This window comes from Oreochromis niloticus, linkage group LG17 (genome assembly GCF_001858045.2).
Source record: "Oreochromis niloticus isolate F11D_XX linkage group LG17, O_niloticus_UMD_NMBU, whole genome shotgun sequence".
Lineage (NCBI taxonomy): Eukaryota > Metazoa > Chordata > Actinopteri > Cichliformes > Cichlidae > Oreochromis > Oreochromis niloticus.
This window is the reverse complement of record NC_031981.2, coordinates 10,303,481-10,316,725: the sequence shown is the minus strand read 5'-3', so window position 1 is coordinate 10,316,725 and position 13,245 is coordinate 10,303,481. Positions and strand designations below refer to the sequence as shown.

Below are 13,245 nucleotides of genomic sequence, written 5' to 3'. Positions count from 1 at the left end.
ACGAGTGATGTCAGGTGACTTGTGCATGCAAAGACCTTGGACACAGGTTTGACAGTCAGTTAAGCTACAACTCCTCCAAATGACCCAGAAAAGAGGTGTTAGGTTAAGATGAGGGCACCGTAATCTCAAAAGTAAATAACGATGGATGCAGTTTTTCAGCAGTGATTAAATTTTACAGTTATGTTTTCTGACATTTCATAATTAAAACTGGAATTACGTTCTTGTTTTTGCAATTGCTGTATCAGTACTTTTTCAGTGAATAGCACAGTGTGTGTGTGTGTGTGTGTGGGCATCTGTAGCATCCTTGTCATTGCCTCTAGCGATGGCCTCCTACTATCCCTTTCACTCATATGTTTTTATGCTTTCTGGCTTATGCATTAGCTCTCTTTGCGTGTGTCCTTCAAAGAAAAGCAGTGATGCATACACAGCCGTGTCCTCCCCTTTGCTTTCATTCCCTCCCTTGCTCTTTCTTTCTCTATTTGTGCCCTTCCAACTGCACTCCCCCTTCTTTCCTCTCACTTCATTTGACTAGCGACTAGTGATGAAGTAACAGCTGCCAGACCTGCTAGACATTTTACTGCATTTTTCTTAGTAAATTGGAGTAGTGAGATAGCATGTTTTTGAGAATTTTGATGATTTTAGAGAAACAACACTCTGGACTTTGGGTTAATTTGGACTTTTAAACCATTTTATATTTTTCTTAATCCATGGATACTGAAGCTTGGGAGCTAATTCATTGAATTAACATGATTTCAGGCTGTCAGATTTGATCATTAAAATCTAAACACAGGATAAACACAGTTAGCGTCGTTAGTGCTGTTTCAAGTAGTTCAAATGATGTGGGATGGCCGGGTTGATCCAAGGAGGCTAAAAGCCAGTGCTTCTCCTAGAGGGAAACCTCTAGCTGAATCTCCCTCCTTTCCCGTTTCTCCCTCGATCCCTATTCCCCCTCCTTTCCATGTGTCACCCCCTTTCCAGCCCTCTCCTACTTTCTCCCCATCACGGCATCACCCGATGCGTTCGTCTCCCTCCTTCCCTGTCCCTTCCCCTCCTTCTCACCGGCACTACAACCATCCAGTTGCCACCCCCTCCGCTTGTCCTCCCCACTTTCCCTCTTTCTTCGTTGCCTCTTCTGTCCACCCTTCCGCTCATCCGTCCCTCCAGCACTCACCATCCTTTCCTGCACCTGCTCCTCGGCCTACACCCACGGTTCAGCCCTCACTCCATCCCTTCCTATCAGTTGCTCTCGTCTCGCCTCCTGGCCCTCGACCTTCTCCTCTCTTGCCCCATCCCTTGCTCCATCCCGCTGTGTCTCCCTCTCTGTCATCTGCTGACCGTGCTGTTTGTGCCTCTCAGGAGCTGCACAGGAGATACGAAGCAGCTCCAGAATCAACAAAGACCAAGGCCCTGCAGACGGTCATCGAAATGAAGGTAAACAAATGCTAATATAATTTAGAAGTGTGTTTGTATATATCTATATACAGTGATTTAAATTTATGTCTACATTTATAGAAGTTTAATTTGAGCCCAACAATACAAATTGTTAAAAAATTATCTGAAATGCTGCTAATTCTGTAGTGCTGTATTTAATGTCCATATTATGTGGATATTATAGCTATTAATGACAGCTAATGTAAATCAAACAGTTGATAGGATTGCTAGAGCATGAATGAATTACACAGTCCAAATACTTGGGACTATCACTGGTCTTCATCACATCTGCATGTCTAAATGCACTGAGTTGCTGCTATATGATTTGCTGATTATTAATAGTGTTAATGAGCAGTTTAATGAGTGTACATGTGGTTGCTGGGTAAATATGATAGAAAACAAGGTAAAGAATAGACACAAATATACCATGAAGTGCAGTTTCACTAAACAAGACTTTAAATATCCCATATTAATATATTTGTTGCATTGGATAACATTTTAGACTCAAAAGAAGAAAACAAATAACTTTTCAGAATCTCAGTAGGAGGTTTATCCAACACACAGCGTGAACTGGACATTAGTGTTTCTGACCTCTAAATGCGTTCTACTACCTGCTGGAAAAACATTTCTAACTTATCTAAAGCATCTGTTTTGTTACGTTCTGTTGAAAGTCTTTCTGTCTCTGCAGTTAATATTGACAAGATAAAATTGGCCAACTGCTATGTCTGTTGGGCTTCACTGATTATTATTGAGATACAGATTGAAGTATTTTAAAAACATAATGGATTATTAGATAAAGTCTTTAAGCATTTGACAATAGTTACATTTACATTACTTTCACGTAGACATCCTTTAATTGCATTTCCACCTCTGCTCCTATTTCACTCCATTTTATTATCACCGTATACTTCTGGTATATTTGTTTATGGTCTGATTAGTTAGATGTGTTTGTCTCCTGTCAGGATGCAAAAATCAGCTCGTTGGAGCGTGGCATGAGAGAGCTGGAAGAGGAGGTGATGATGCTGAAATCCAATGGCGCTCTGAGCAGTGAAGAGAGGGAGGAGGAGATCAAACAGATGGAGGTCTACAGATCCCACTCCAAGTTCATGAAGAACAAGGTGATAAATGTACAAACACATACAGTCCAGACAGTAACCGAAACATAATAATGGATACAGCATTAAACTGATTAAGAGTTGAGAATAGCTGTTAAGTTTGAGGACAAATTGCCTGTAAATGGAGTAACGAGGCCACCATGCAGGTCTGAAAGGTAGCAGTGGGGCTCAAACAGCTGATAAAGTCTCACAACATAGGAATTCCCTGGAAGTCGTAAGAACTAAAAGAGCTTCACAAAGATTTATATAGACTGATATCTCAAACTAACAGCCAAACCCTGTACAGACATTCATTCAGTTCTTTACTGCCTCAAGTGAGATTAAATTACATTTAAATTGACACATTTTTCAAACTAAGTCAGAAATATTCAAACTTCTCACTGGTGACAGTTTAAAAAAATGATACGAACCTCCGAATAATTTCTGGAAATATGAAACCTTTTCATGTCTCAAACATGGCAGTGGTTCTGTAATGACAATTGTAAGTCAGCAACAAGGTGACAGCAGTGAAGGGAAAGCATCAAATAAACATATAAACAATAATAAGAATATATCCTTATAGCTATTATGTCACTGCAAAGGACTCTAAATGGAATACTTAGCATGTAGGATTTGTTTGACCTTGTGTATTTACTTCCTTTTAAGTCCCAGTATGATTTAAAAGGGCTACACTGCACTATCTTGTCAAATTTTAGTCAATGTGCTGGAGACTAAAAAAAAAAAAAAGTGTTCTTGCTCCATTATTGCCTGTCTGGTTGTATTTGCTTGTCTCACCATTTTTTCCCTTTGTGTTTTGAACAATATCTGGATTTTCTTGCTTAGCTGAGAATAAATTTGCTTTTTCACACTCACTACCTTGACGGATACAACTTCACTGTCAGGAATAAAAAGTGTCTGTGGGAGCCGTGCTCATTAAAACGGAAACTCTGTATACGTCTGTCGTGTGGGGAGGCGATCCAGTTTGGAAATTCAGCAGACTTTTTGTGTGCGCGAGCTGATATATTCTTGTTTTTCTCTGTAGTGGATTTGTGTCTCAAAACTGGAAGGAAGTAATTTACATGGTGTACCTTTTTATTGTTGGATTTCATTGCTGTTGGCATGCATATCTGTGGTAATACACTAGATGCATTCTTGTTTTGGACATTATTAGCCTTAACGTGTATTTAATCGAAGGTGTAAAGCTCTCCTCAATCAGAGCTTTTAATAATAGCAACAAAGAGCCATTTCATTTGTTAATCAAAATAAAGATAATGCACACTTCTTCACATGTTCAGAAATGCTCCAGTAAGAAGTCTTTAAAGGACACAGCACTGTAAAACAGTGTAGGGGTTTTATACATTATTTAAGCATGCCAGATGCAACTGTGGCAACATACTTGTTATGGCCCGGTGTGCTCTCCATTTTGCTAATTAGATGTTTTCCCTATTTCAAAGCTCTGCCACTCACTCCAAAATTGATTCAGGAAACACCACTATCTGGAGTTTTTAATCCTTTAAATGCATTTTTTGGAATCTAAGCTGGAAGAGCAGATGCTCCCAGCAAAAGCTTTCGGTCAGCATGTGCTTATCTAGTGGTCAGCTGATCTGATGGGGCAGTAAAAGGAGCAGGCTGGCTGTTGTGGAAACAGTTCAGTATAACACGGTATTATTTTATAATACTGTAGGCAAAATGCACACAACAGGAACGGAGGTACCTGCAGAGGCTGTAATGTTACTTATGTTAATACTAATGGTAGTAATGATTAGATAAACTGCAGGCTGTTGCTGCCCTCCTCACACCTCTGACTTGCTTCCTTATTGGAAGCAGGTAAGAGGCAAGGAAGAAACAAAAGTGAGGGAAGCAAGAATCAAAGCTTGGCTAATGGGAAGCACCCATGTTGATGCCCTCCTCTCCTGCCAGGTTGAGCAGCTGAAGGAAGAGCTAACTCACAGCGAGTCAGAGAAGGAGGAACTAAGGCAACGAGCCAATGAGCTTCAGCAGGAGGTGTCGGCAGTAAGAGACACACCTCTGTGTCTGTTTGTGCATCCTTTCTTTCTTTCTTTCTTTCTTTCTTTGACTGGCTAACGTAGCTCTAGTAGATTTCCAATAGATTCCTGGTAGCATGGTGTGTGTTCAGACAGCAGTAAGCAACTATAACATTCAAATGTCAAAACTATGCACACTAGCTGCAGAGGGCATCGTGGACCGTTCACCCAATATCCACTCATGAGGTGTACTTATTTTTCTCATGTAGTTATTGCATCATATTGTCATTAACATGGTCAATTTTGCATATATTAATCTGCATCCTATAACTGTTTTGAAACAGTGCAAGACATGAGGAATTACAGAGGCTAGTCTAAAATGAATCGAGCCATTCTCCAAAACCTGGGTTAGCAAATGTGTTTTCTACACTTTGCTAAATACACCAGAAGAAAGCATTTTCTATTCTTTTGGTGAGCTGACAAAGTTAGTCCCTATAAACAGCTCAGGAAGTCATTGCAGTTCTCTTTGCGTGTGAGATCAGTGGCTTTTGATAGTAATAGTCGTGTGCGGCAGTCTGAATGATACAGCTACAGAATTCCAGTTGTGCTGGGCTGCAGTGTCTGTATCACTAACACACTTCTCTTTGTTCTTGCATGAGGTTTCAGTCCATTTGTAGTTTAGACCACTTTGCTCCTGGGTTTGCTTTGCTTTTATATGACTGATTTACTGTATGGTTTGGGTCCATTCTTGTACTGTGTCATGTTAAACTCACCCCTAATCACATCACCTGCAAACTGAACTTCATGTTAAAAAGTGTGAAGTTGTAATACGCAACTTCTCGAAATGTGGCAGTTTACTGTATTTGATTCCTGAGCTTTGGCCAGGTGAAAGAATTGACCCTGACCCATTAGTTGAAGTGTATAGCTAAGAGCAAAATAGATTAATACTGCACTGACTTCCATGTATGTCTAACTTTTGTTTACTTTTCAGGAATAGAACTGAAATAAATGGCCGTTTTTTTCTTTTAAGGTCCTCATTGTGTCAAGATATATTTGATCAAAGTCACAGCTTTAGGAGATAAACTGACACACTAACCTTTGTAAGAGGGATGAGTTTAAAACCACGGTCTGTTCTTGTTTTTCACTTTTTATGTGGATGAGGTAAACCTGTAGCCGTCTTGTACCTCTCTCCATCACCGCAACCATCATCTCTTTTTACTTGTAAAGGGTAGATGTGTCTGCAGGCCTTAATAAAATATCTGCAATCTTCCATAACAAGTAAATGTTCTTTTCCCTCTGAATAAAGCAGTAAAGTTGTGCATTTTAAAAAAGATTTGTATCTTAAAAGCATTATCAGTCAGCTGCGTGCACTGCTTATTATTGTGCCTGTTTCTTCTTTTACAGCTGGTCTTCTGCAGAGTAATGGCTAGAACTAACATTAGGACTGAGTGCTTACTTTGCAAAGCTTGTAGTACATTTTAATGCTTATATATGATATTAGAAAGCATATCATCCTCTCCAGTACACACTTTTACACGCTCTTTTTTTATCGGTCTGTCTCTTTATATTTTGTGTTATGTAGGTGGAACAGGCCAAGCAAGAGCTGAGCCGTAAGGACAGCGAGCTGCTGGCTCTCAGGACCAAACTGGACACTCTGAACAATCAGTTTTCTGACAGCAAACAACATGTGGATGTTCTCAAAGAGTCACTAACCGCCAAGGAACAGAGAGCTGCCATACTACAGACTGAGGTTTAGCTACACCCTCATTACAACCTTTCTGCTTCACCGTTGATATTTGGTGTGTGAATATTTTTTTGCACTTTTGCGTACCTACTTGTGGGTTCACAGGTGGACGCCCTGCGTCTCCGACTGGAGGAGAAGGAGTCGCTCCTCTCTAAAAAGAGTCAGCAGATATCAGAGCTGACGGAGGAGAAAAGCACTCAGCAAGGAGAGATCACTGACCTCAAAGACATGATGGACGTCAAGGAACGCAAAGTTAATGTTCTACAGAAGAAGGTGAGAACACACAAAATTCCCTCCATTAATATAGACGCATAAAGCAAAGTTGAAGTCCTTGTGATCCCCGTTTTAGGTCTGAGCTACCAGTAATTGTAGAGTCCTGGGTTAATGCACTGCATCTGTTATGGTTTAAAATGTTACAGGGTGAGCATTTATGGAGTGTTATCCTTAATAATCATTTAGTACACTGCCTATTGAGGCAGTGTACTTCTTTTCTTTTAGCTGATTCTGCTCATGTTGCCCTCATAGGTACTAGCTTACTTCCAAATAAACCATCATCATTGCCTCTAATATCATCAGTTTCATCTCTTTGTGTCCAGAGAAAAACTGCGATATTCAGACTTTTTGGATAATGGATAACATGCATTAGAGCTGAAGCAGACACACTTTTACTCCTTTTCATGCTGATAGAAATGTGTGTTTTGAGAATATTCCAACATTTAATACTATGACCACTAGATGGGGCTCTAACACAGCATGTAGCATGCAAGCAGACGTTGACAGACAAACAGTCAGACAGACAGGTGAGCAGAAAGACACAGCTGCACGCAGACAGGCCATTTAGGCAAAACTGAAGTCTCTGGTGTTTTCTGCATACTTTTCCTGGTCTTCACTATGTAGTTTTTGTGAGTATCTCTGCGGTAATGCTGTCAGTTAGATGGATGGGCCAGAGTGACCCCTTGTCTTGGCTGTCTACACACACACATATACACACACACATTCACCCTGCTATCCTAAAAACTCTTGTGCTTGTCAGATATGTTGGTGGAAGAACTTTTGGAATAAAACAATTTAAGCAAAGTACCATAAAAGCTAGTGTAGTGGTTTTGAATGGTTATATCTAAAGGAGGATTCTTGCAGTCATCTAAGCCGCTGCATCTAACACAGTAAGTGCAAAGCTTACAGAAAAGCCAGTGCGAGGTTGCATTCCTCCATCATCAGTCTTTTGTGTCTTTTCTGCGTCTTAATTTCTCCCTCACCCAGTCGCAGCATTTGTGTCCTGTAGAAAAAATGTAGAAATGGAGACTGTGTGCAGATAATTGATACAGACAATCAAGCAGACAGACATAAAGCAAGACAGGGAGGGGGAGGAGAGAGACAGAGTGTGTTTAAAATCATTAGATGCATACTAATGAGTTCCTCTTGATTAATAAATGATGACCTCTGCCATCTTCAAATGGAAAACAGTTCAGAGCCTGATAGGGAGGCAGAGATGCTGCTGATTCCTTCTTGATATTATCTGGGAAAAAAAAATGAATTTGGTCTCCTTTTTTCACGTGAAGGCACAAAAAATACCTTCTTTCCGTTCTGTGGCCCTCCGCCTGCTTTAATAGTACATAGATGATTTCTGCTGCGAGGAATATTGTGACATAGCTGATCATTGTTTTTGTATTGGGTCATTATAACAGATGATTTGGGAACTAAAATAGGACAAGAGAGAAGCAGTGTGTGTGTGTCAGGTTCAGGAAATGCAGATCAAAGGCTCTCACTGCCTCTCAATGTCAAGTGTGTGTTCACATATGTGTGTATGTGCATGTGTGAGACAGGAGACAGAGAGGAGGAGGAGGTGGAGAACGTGTCAGTCAACCTGTCAGGTCAACAGTTGATTAATGAGGTGCTGGAAATGTTTTACTGTATGAACACACTAGCACACACACACACACACATGCTCGCAATTTTTGTAGTGCTGCGTGTGTGTGTGTGTGTCTCACCTGCAGTGATGTCAATCTGACTCCAGTCTTTTTTTTGTGAGAGGTTGCCAATCATTTGATTAACTTTCTCTCTGGCAAGGGGAAGGCAAGAGAAGCATAAAGAGAGGGAGATTGAAATTGTGCAATAATCCCACCCAAGTTCACTCATATGAAGACATTACATAAGCTTTCAAGCTCTGTTTTTCCTCCTGAATCTGTTATTTCTGTATGGTTCAACCTTTTGTTCCATCCATTTCTTAATGAAGACCACAAAGTTGACATAACTTCTTATCTTTGTCTGTGATCACTCTCTGTCCCTCCTTCCTTTTTTCTCACACAGAGAGCTACACATGTGCTGGTACCTCTAGCTTTGTGAGGACCCTCATTTACATAATGGTTTCCCTGTGCAGTCACATCTAAACTATCCCTAACCCCAGCCTACAGTAATTCTAACCTTCACCCTGCAGTTTAACCCGAACCCTCAAAGAGCCTCAGACTTGCCTGAAGCTCAAGTTGTTGCTTATGTAGATTGTTACATGTGCACACACACATACACACACTTTATCCACATGTTTAAGATGTGCTGCTATATTTGCATTTCTTCTGCAGAAGTTCAGTTTCCTGTGGACTTAGAAGCACCTGCTACAGTACTTCATTTTGGCTGAGTCTTAGAGCCAATAGAGCTGCCAACAAAATCTCACTGAGTGGTCAATGCGCAAATTATTCTTGAAAACCCCACAGAATTATTCTCTCCTTTTCTTTCTGCAGATAGAGAACCTCCAGGATCAACTGAGGGATAAAGAAAAACAGCTGAGTGGCTTGAAAGACAGAGTCAAGTCTCTGCAGACAGACACCTCAAACACAGACACTGCACTGGGAACGCTGGAGGAGGCTCTGGCTGAGAAGGTATACACACATGCACATGACTGTTTAACTCTTGAGCAAGGTTGCATTAATAAAATCTTGATGAGCAAAACTGCAGACCACCCACACGATGACCAGATGGCTCTGGATAAATGGAAATCGACCAATAATCACACTGGCTGTTTCATTATTAAATCATCCAGAGCTTGTGTTCATAAAAGATTAGGAACTGTCCAATGTGCAGCCACATGGCTCAAAGTAGTTCATTGGTCACTCTTTGGGTCTGGACATTCGGGTACTTTAGCCACAGAGCCGACTGTTTTATGACTCTGCTCTCTGTGGAGACTTAGCCCTGATTCTGGGAATCTAACCAGCGACATTTAGAGCGGCAGAACACTTTAAAGTGTTTGATGAGAATATATTTTTGCGGTGTTATGCACGATTATGTTACCAACTCAATCTCCTTTGCATTTGCACGCGCACAGGAAACAGGCCTATTAATTGTCCAGTGACTAATATTGAGGGTGTCAGTTAGACGTGTGAGTGTTGGCAGGATGATGTGGCCGACGACTCCTGCTTCACTCACACGGCTTTCACAAGCTTTTTTCCTCTCATTTTCATTCTGCTGGCGCCTTTCATTTTTAGCTTTCTTCCTTTCTGCATCCATTTTTATCTCCTTGCCCTGCTTTCGTTTCTTCTTCTGCTTCAGAGATGAATTATGTTGCATTTTAACTTTCCAGTGCTTGAGTTTTATGCACAATATTACTCATGTTTGATGGTGTTTGCAGCTATATTCTGTATTTTTGTCTCTGTAAACGGTAGAAACAACCATGACTGAAATATCAACATCCCTCATTCTGTTATCATAATTATTTTGAAGAATGTCGATGTTACAGCGGTATTCTAATGTTTCATGAAAACCAATAAAACCAGAATTAATTAATTAATTAAAGTCTTGACTAAGGAAGGCCCTCATTGGTTTGTCTGTAGAAACTATTGAGTTTAACCATTAAAGTGCAAGATGCAAAATATGAAAAAATAGAGGTGGTAGAGAAATAGACGGAAGAGAAATATAAGAGTGATTGTATAGTAACTATTTAATTCTTTAATTGCTTAATTCATAGCATTGCTGCAATATGTCGAAAATAATATTCCAGGATCACAGAGATTTGTCAGCTGGATGTCCGTGATGTGACTCTGAAGGCCATTTGAGTACAGCGAACTCATTGTCACGTTCAGGAAACCATACGAATGCTGTGGCAGAAATTCCGACTCATCAGACCAGGCACTGTTTTTCCAATCTTCTATTTTCCATGCAAACTATAGCCTCAGTTTCCCGTTAGCTGACAGGAGAGGCACCCAGTGTGGTCTGCCGGTGCTGTAGCTTATCTGCTTCAAGGGTGTTGCACATTTAGACATGCTGTTCTGCATACCTTGGTTGTAACAAGTGGTTTTATAAGTATCTGTTCCCTTCCCATAAGCTTGAGGTATTCTGGCCATTCTCCTCTGACCTCCAGGCATCAAAAAGGCATTTTTATCCAGAGAAATGTCACTCTCTGGATATTTTCTCTTTTTCATACTATTTTCTATAATGATTGTGTGGCAAAATCCCAATAGATCAGCAAGTATTGAAACACACACTAACCTGTCTGGCACCTACAACCATGCCACGTTCAAAGTCACTAAGATCACATGTCTTCCCCATTCTAATGCTTAGCTTGAATTTCAACAGGTAATTTTGACCATGTCTGTGTATCTAAATATATTGTGTTGCTGCCATGTGATTATCTGATTAAGTTTTTGTGTTAATGAGCAGTTGAGCAGGTGTATCTAAGATCCAAGTGGCTGCTTAGTGAACATGATAATATTCAAGCTTTGAGGATTTAAATGAGATGCTGTTGTTGTGAAATTGGAAAGATGCAGTGCTTTTATAAAGTGGTATAGATGCATAAATGATAAAAAGGGTCATGTTATCTCATTCAGCAGGTCAATGTTAGGCAATATGGTGAGATCATAGTATCTGATGTGCATAAAAACATTCAAGATGTATCTGTGTGCCAGGTTTGATAGCTCCACTACTGATAATATAGGATGAGAGTTAGAGATTGAATTTATTGTAGTAAGATTTAACACTACTTCTAAAGTCAACCTTAAACTAACCTTTGCCCAAAGTGCCACCGCTTTTATTTTGTACAAGTCAAATGAGGACCCATAATAATAATATTTTAATAACACACACTGCAGACCCAGTATACACTCTTTGCACTGCTTTTGCACGTGTGAACTTTTGTACTTTGACTTGAACGGGCCGCTATGTTCTTCTCAAGCTATAGAGATCGGTTATTGTATTTTAGTGGTTGTGAATTTTACATCTTCTGCCAAAACATATTATGGGCCTAAAATCGCTGTTGGCTGTTAGATCCTGTCAAAGCTGCCATGTACATAAAGTTTAATACGACTGTTATTAGTATAGAAACTTGATATTGAGTGACTGTGAATGACTGTTGGAGGGTATGAGGTGATTTTTTTTTTTCCTCTCTTATTTTCCATCACTTCTTCTACCTCGACTACCTTCTTTCACTCCTTCCTTCTCTCTCCCTTTCTCTCTTTTCACTCCAGGAGCGAATCATCGAGCGGTTGAAGGAGCAGCGGGAAAGGGAGGAGAGGGAAAAGGGGGAGGAAGTGGAGACCAGCAAGAAGGAGCTGAAAGAACTGAGGGAGAAAGTCTCCCAGCTGCAGGCTGAACTGGCTGACCGTGAGGTAGAAGACACACTCAGGAATTTGAAAACACACGTCCATATTTGTGCTAAAAGTCAGAAAAACACATTCTCTCTCCTTCTTCACTGTGTTCCTGTCAAGAAAATGTGATTGATCTATCACTGTAGAGCAGACCTTGAATCCTCCCAGAGTTCTTTCGCTGAAGGACAACGATGAAACAGTCATGTTTCCCTGACAACAAAATCCAAGGCCCACAACCAAAAGAAACAATGATCAGAGCTGAATTTTTCTGCCTGTGACCTTTGTGATTTGTACAAAACACCTCAGCAGAGGCAAAGACAGAGAGATGCAGAGAATGACAAAGCATTCTCAGACTCTGTTTTCTCTTTATTCACCCTGCAGCACAACAGAATAAAAGTTACTATTAGCCAATTCATGATGTTGAGATTACAAGGGGACCCGTTATGCCGATTTTGAGCTCTATAAACCCACCTAGATCATTTAAGCAAAACTATTCCAAGGTGATGTCAGCTTGACATGAGTCTGAAGCATAACCTTTATACATATTTTATATTAAGTTTATACATCAGACATGCAAGATCTACTTTAAGGAAAATAAATATTTTAACATAGATTTTATTTTATAAAAGCCTATTCCAGTGTAACTGACGGTCCTGCTTTAAAGCCAAAAGGCAAGAAAGCAAATTAAGAAGCAACACAACTATCAGAAGGGACACCGTAAAAACTAAACTATTGTTTACTGCAGGATTTGCAGTAAGAGCAAATTTAACTATGTGCCTTAGTTATTTCACTAAGGCATATAGGGGTCTAATCCAGTGAGCGACTGGGGCCTTTCTGGGTAGACTTTGCATGTTCTCCCTGTAACTTTCTGGGTTTTCTCTCGGTACTTTGGCTTCCTCCCACGGTCCAGAGACATGAATGTCAGGTTAATTGTTGATTCTGAATTGAACTTTAGAAAGCAATACATGTAGAAATGCAGTTTTCCTATTGTAAAAAAAAAAAGGATTGAAGCCTTCAATTTCAGTTCCGTTTTTTTTAGTGCAGAATCAGAACAGGAGTCACCTCAAGGCACTGTGTATTGTAAGGTAGCTACAATAATACAGAGAAAACCCCAACAATCAAATGACCCACTTTGAGCAAGCACTTGGCGACAGTGGGAAGGAAAAACTCCCTTTTAAATGGAAGAAACCTCTAGCAAAACAAGACTCAGGCAGGAGCTGCCATCTGCAATGATGGGTTGATGAGATTTCCTTATGCATACATGGAAAACACAAGGTGGGAATATTCCAGTACAAAAACAGTGAAGGCAACAGACATGACATTGATGAAGTTAGATGCAGCATGAAAATGAGGAGCTGGGGTTGAGGTGGGTTGCAAAGCTGCTTACAGAGGAAGCAAGAATTGTAAGCAGGGTAAAGCAA

At 40.3% G+C, this 13,245-nt stretch overlaps 1 protein-coding gene across 14 annotated transcripts in view; it reads left to right on the top strand.

Annotated features, from left to right (window-relative positions):
- The window catches only part of LOC100690550 (ELKS/Rab6-interacting/CAST family member 1), a 154,858-nt gene that overhangs the window by 36,176 nt on the left and 105,437 nt on the right, over positions 1-13,245 (top strand). For 6 of the 14 annotated variants that reach the window (XR_003214533.1, XR_001224368.3, XM_025899631.1 and 3 more), the window contains exons 7-13: positions 1,357-1,431; positions 2,394-2,549; positions 4,446-4,538; positions 6,093-6,260; positions 6,360-6,527; positions 8,990-9,127; positions 11,705-11,845. Coding sequence is in view for 10 of the 14 variants with exons in the window: in XM_025899631.1 (XP_025755416.1) it covers positions 1,357-1,431; positions 2,394-2,549; positions 4,446-4,538; positions 6,093-6,260; positions 6,360-6,527; positions 8,990-9,127; positions 11,705-11,845 (939 nt within the window). In the remaining 4 variants the exon portion in view is untranslated. The remainder of the gene's footprint in view (positions 1-1,356; positions 1,432-2,393; positions 2,550-4,445; positions 4,539-6,092; positions 6,261-6,359; positions 6,528-8,989; positions 9,128-11,704; positions 11,846-13,245) is intronic. The other 8 variants (XR_001224370.3, XR_001224369.3, XM_025899635.1 and 5 more) reach the window with 2 other exon arrangements.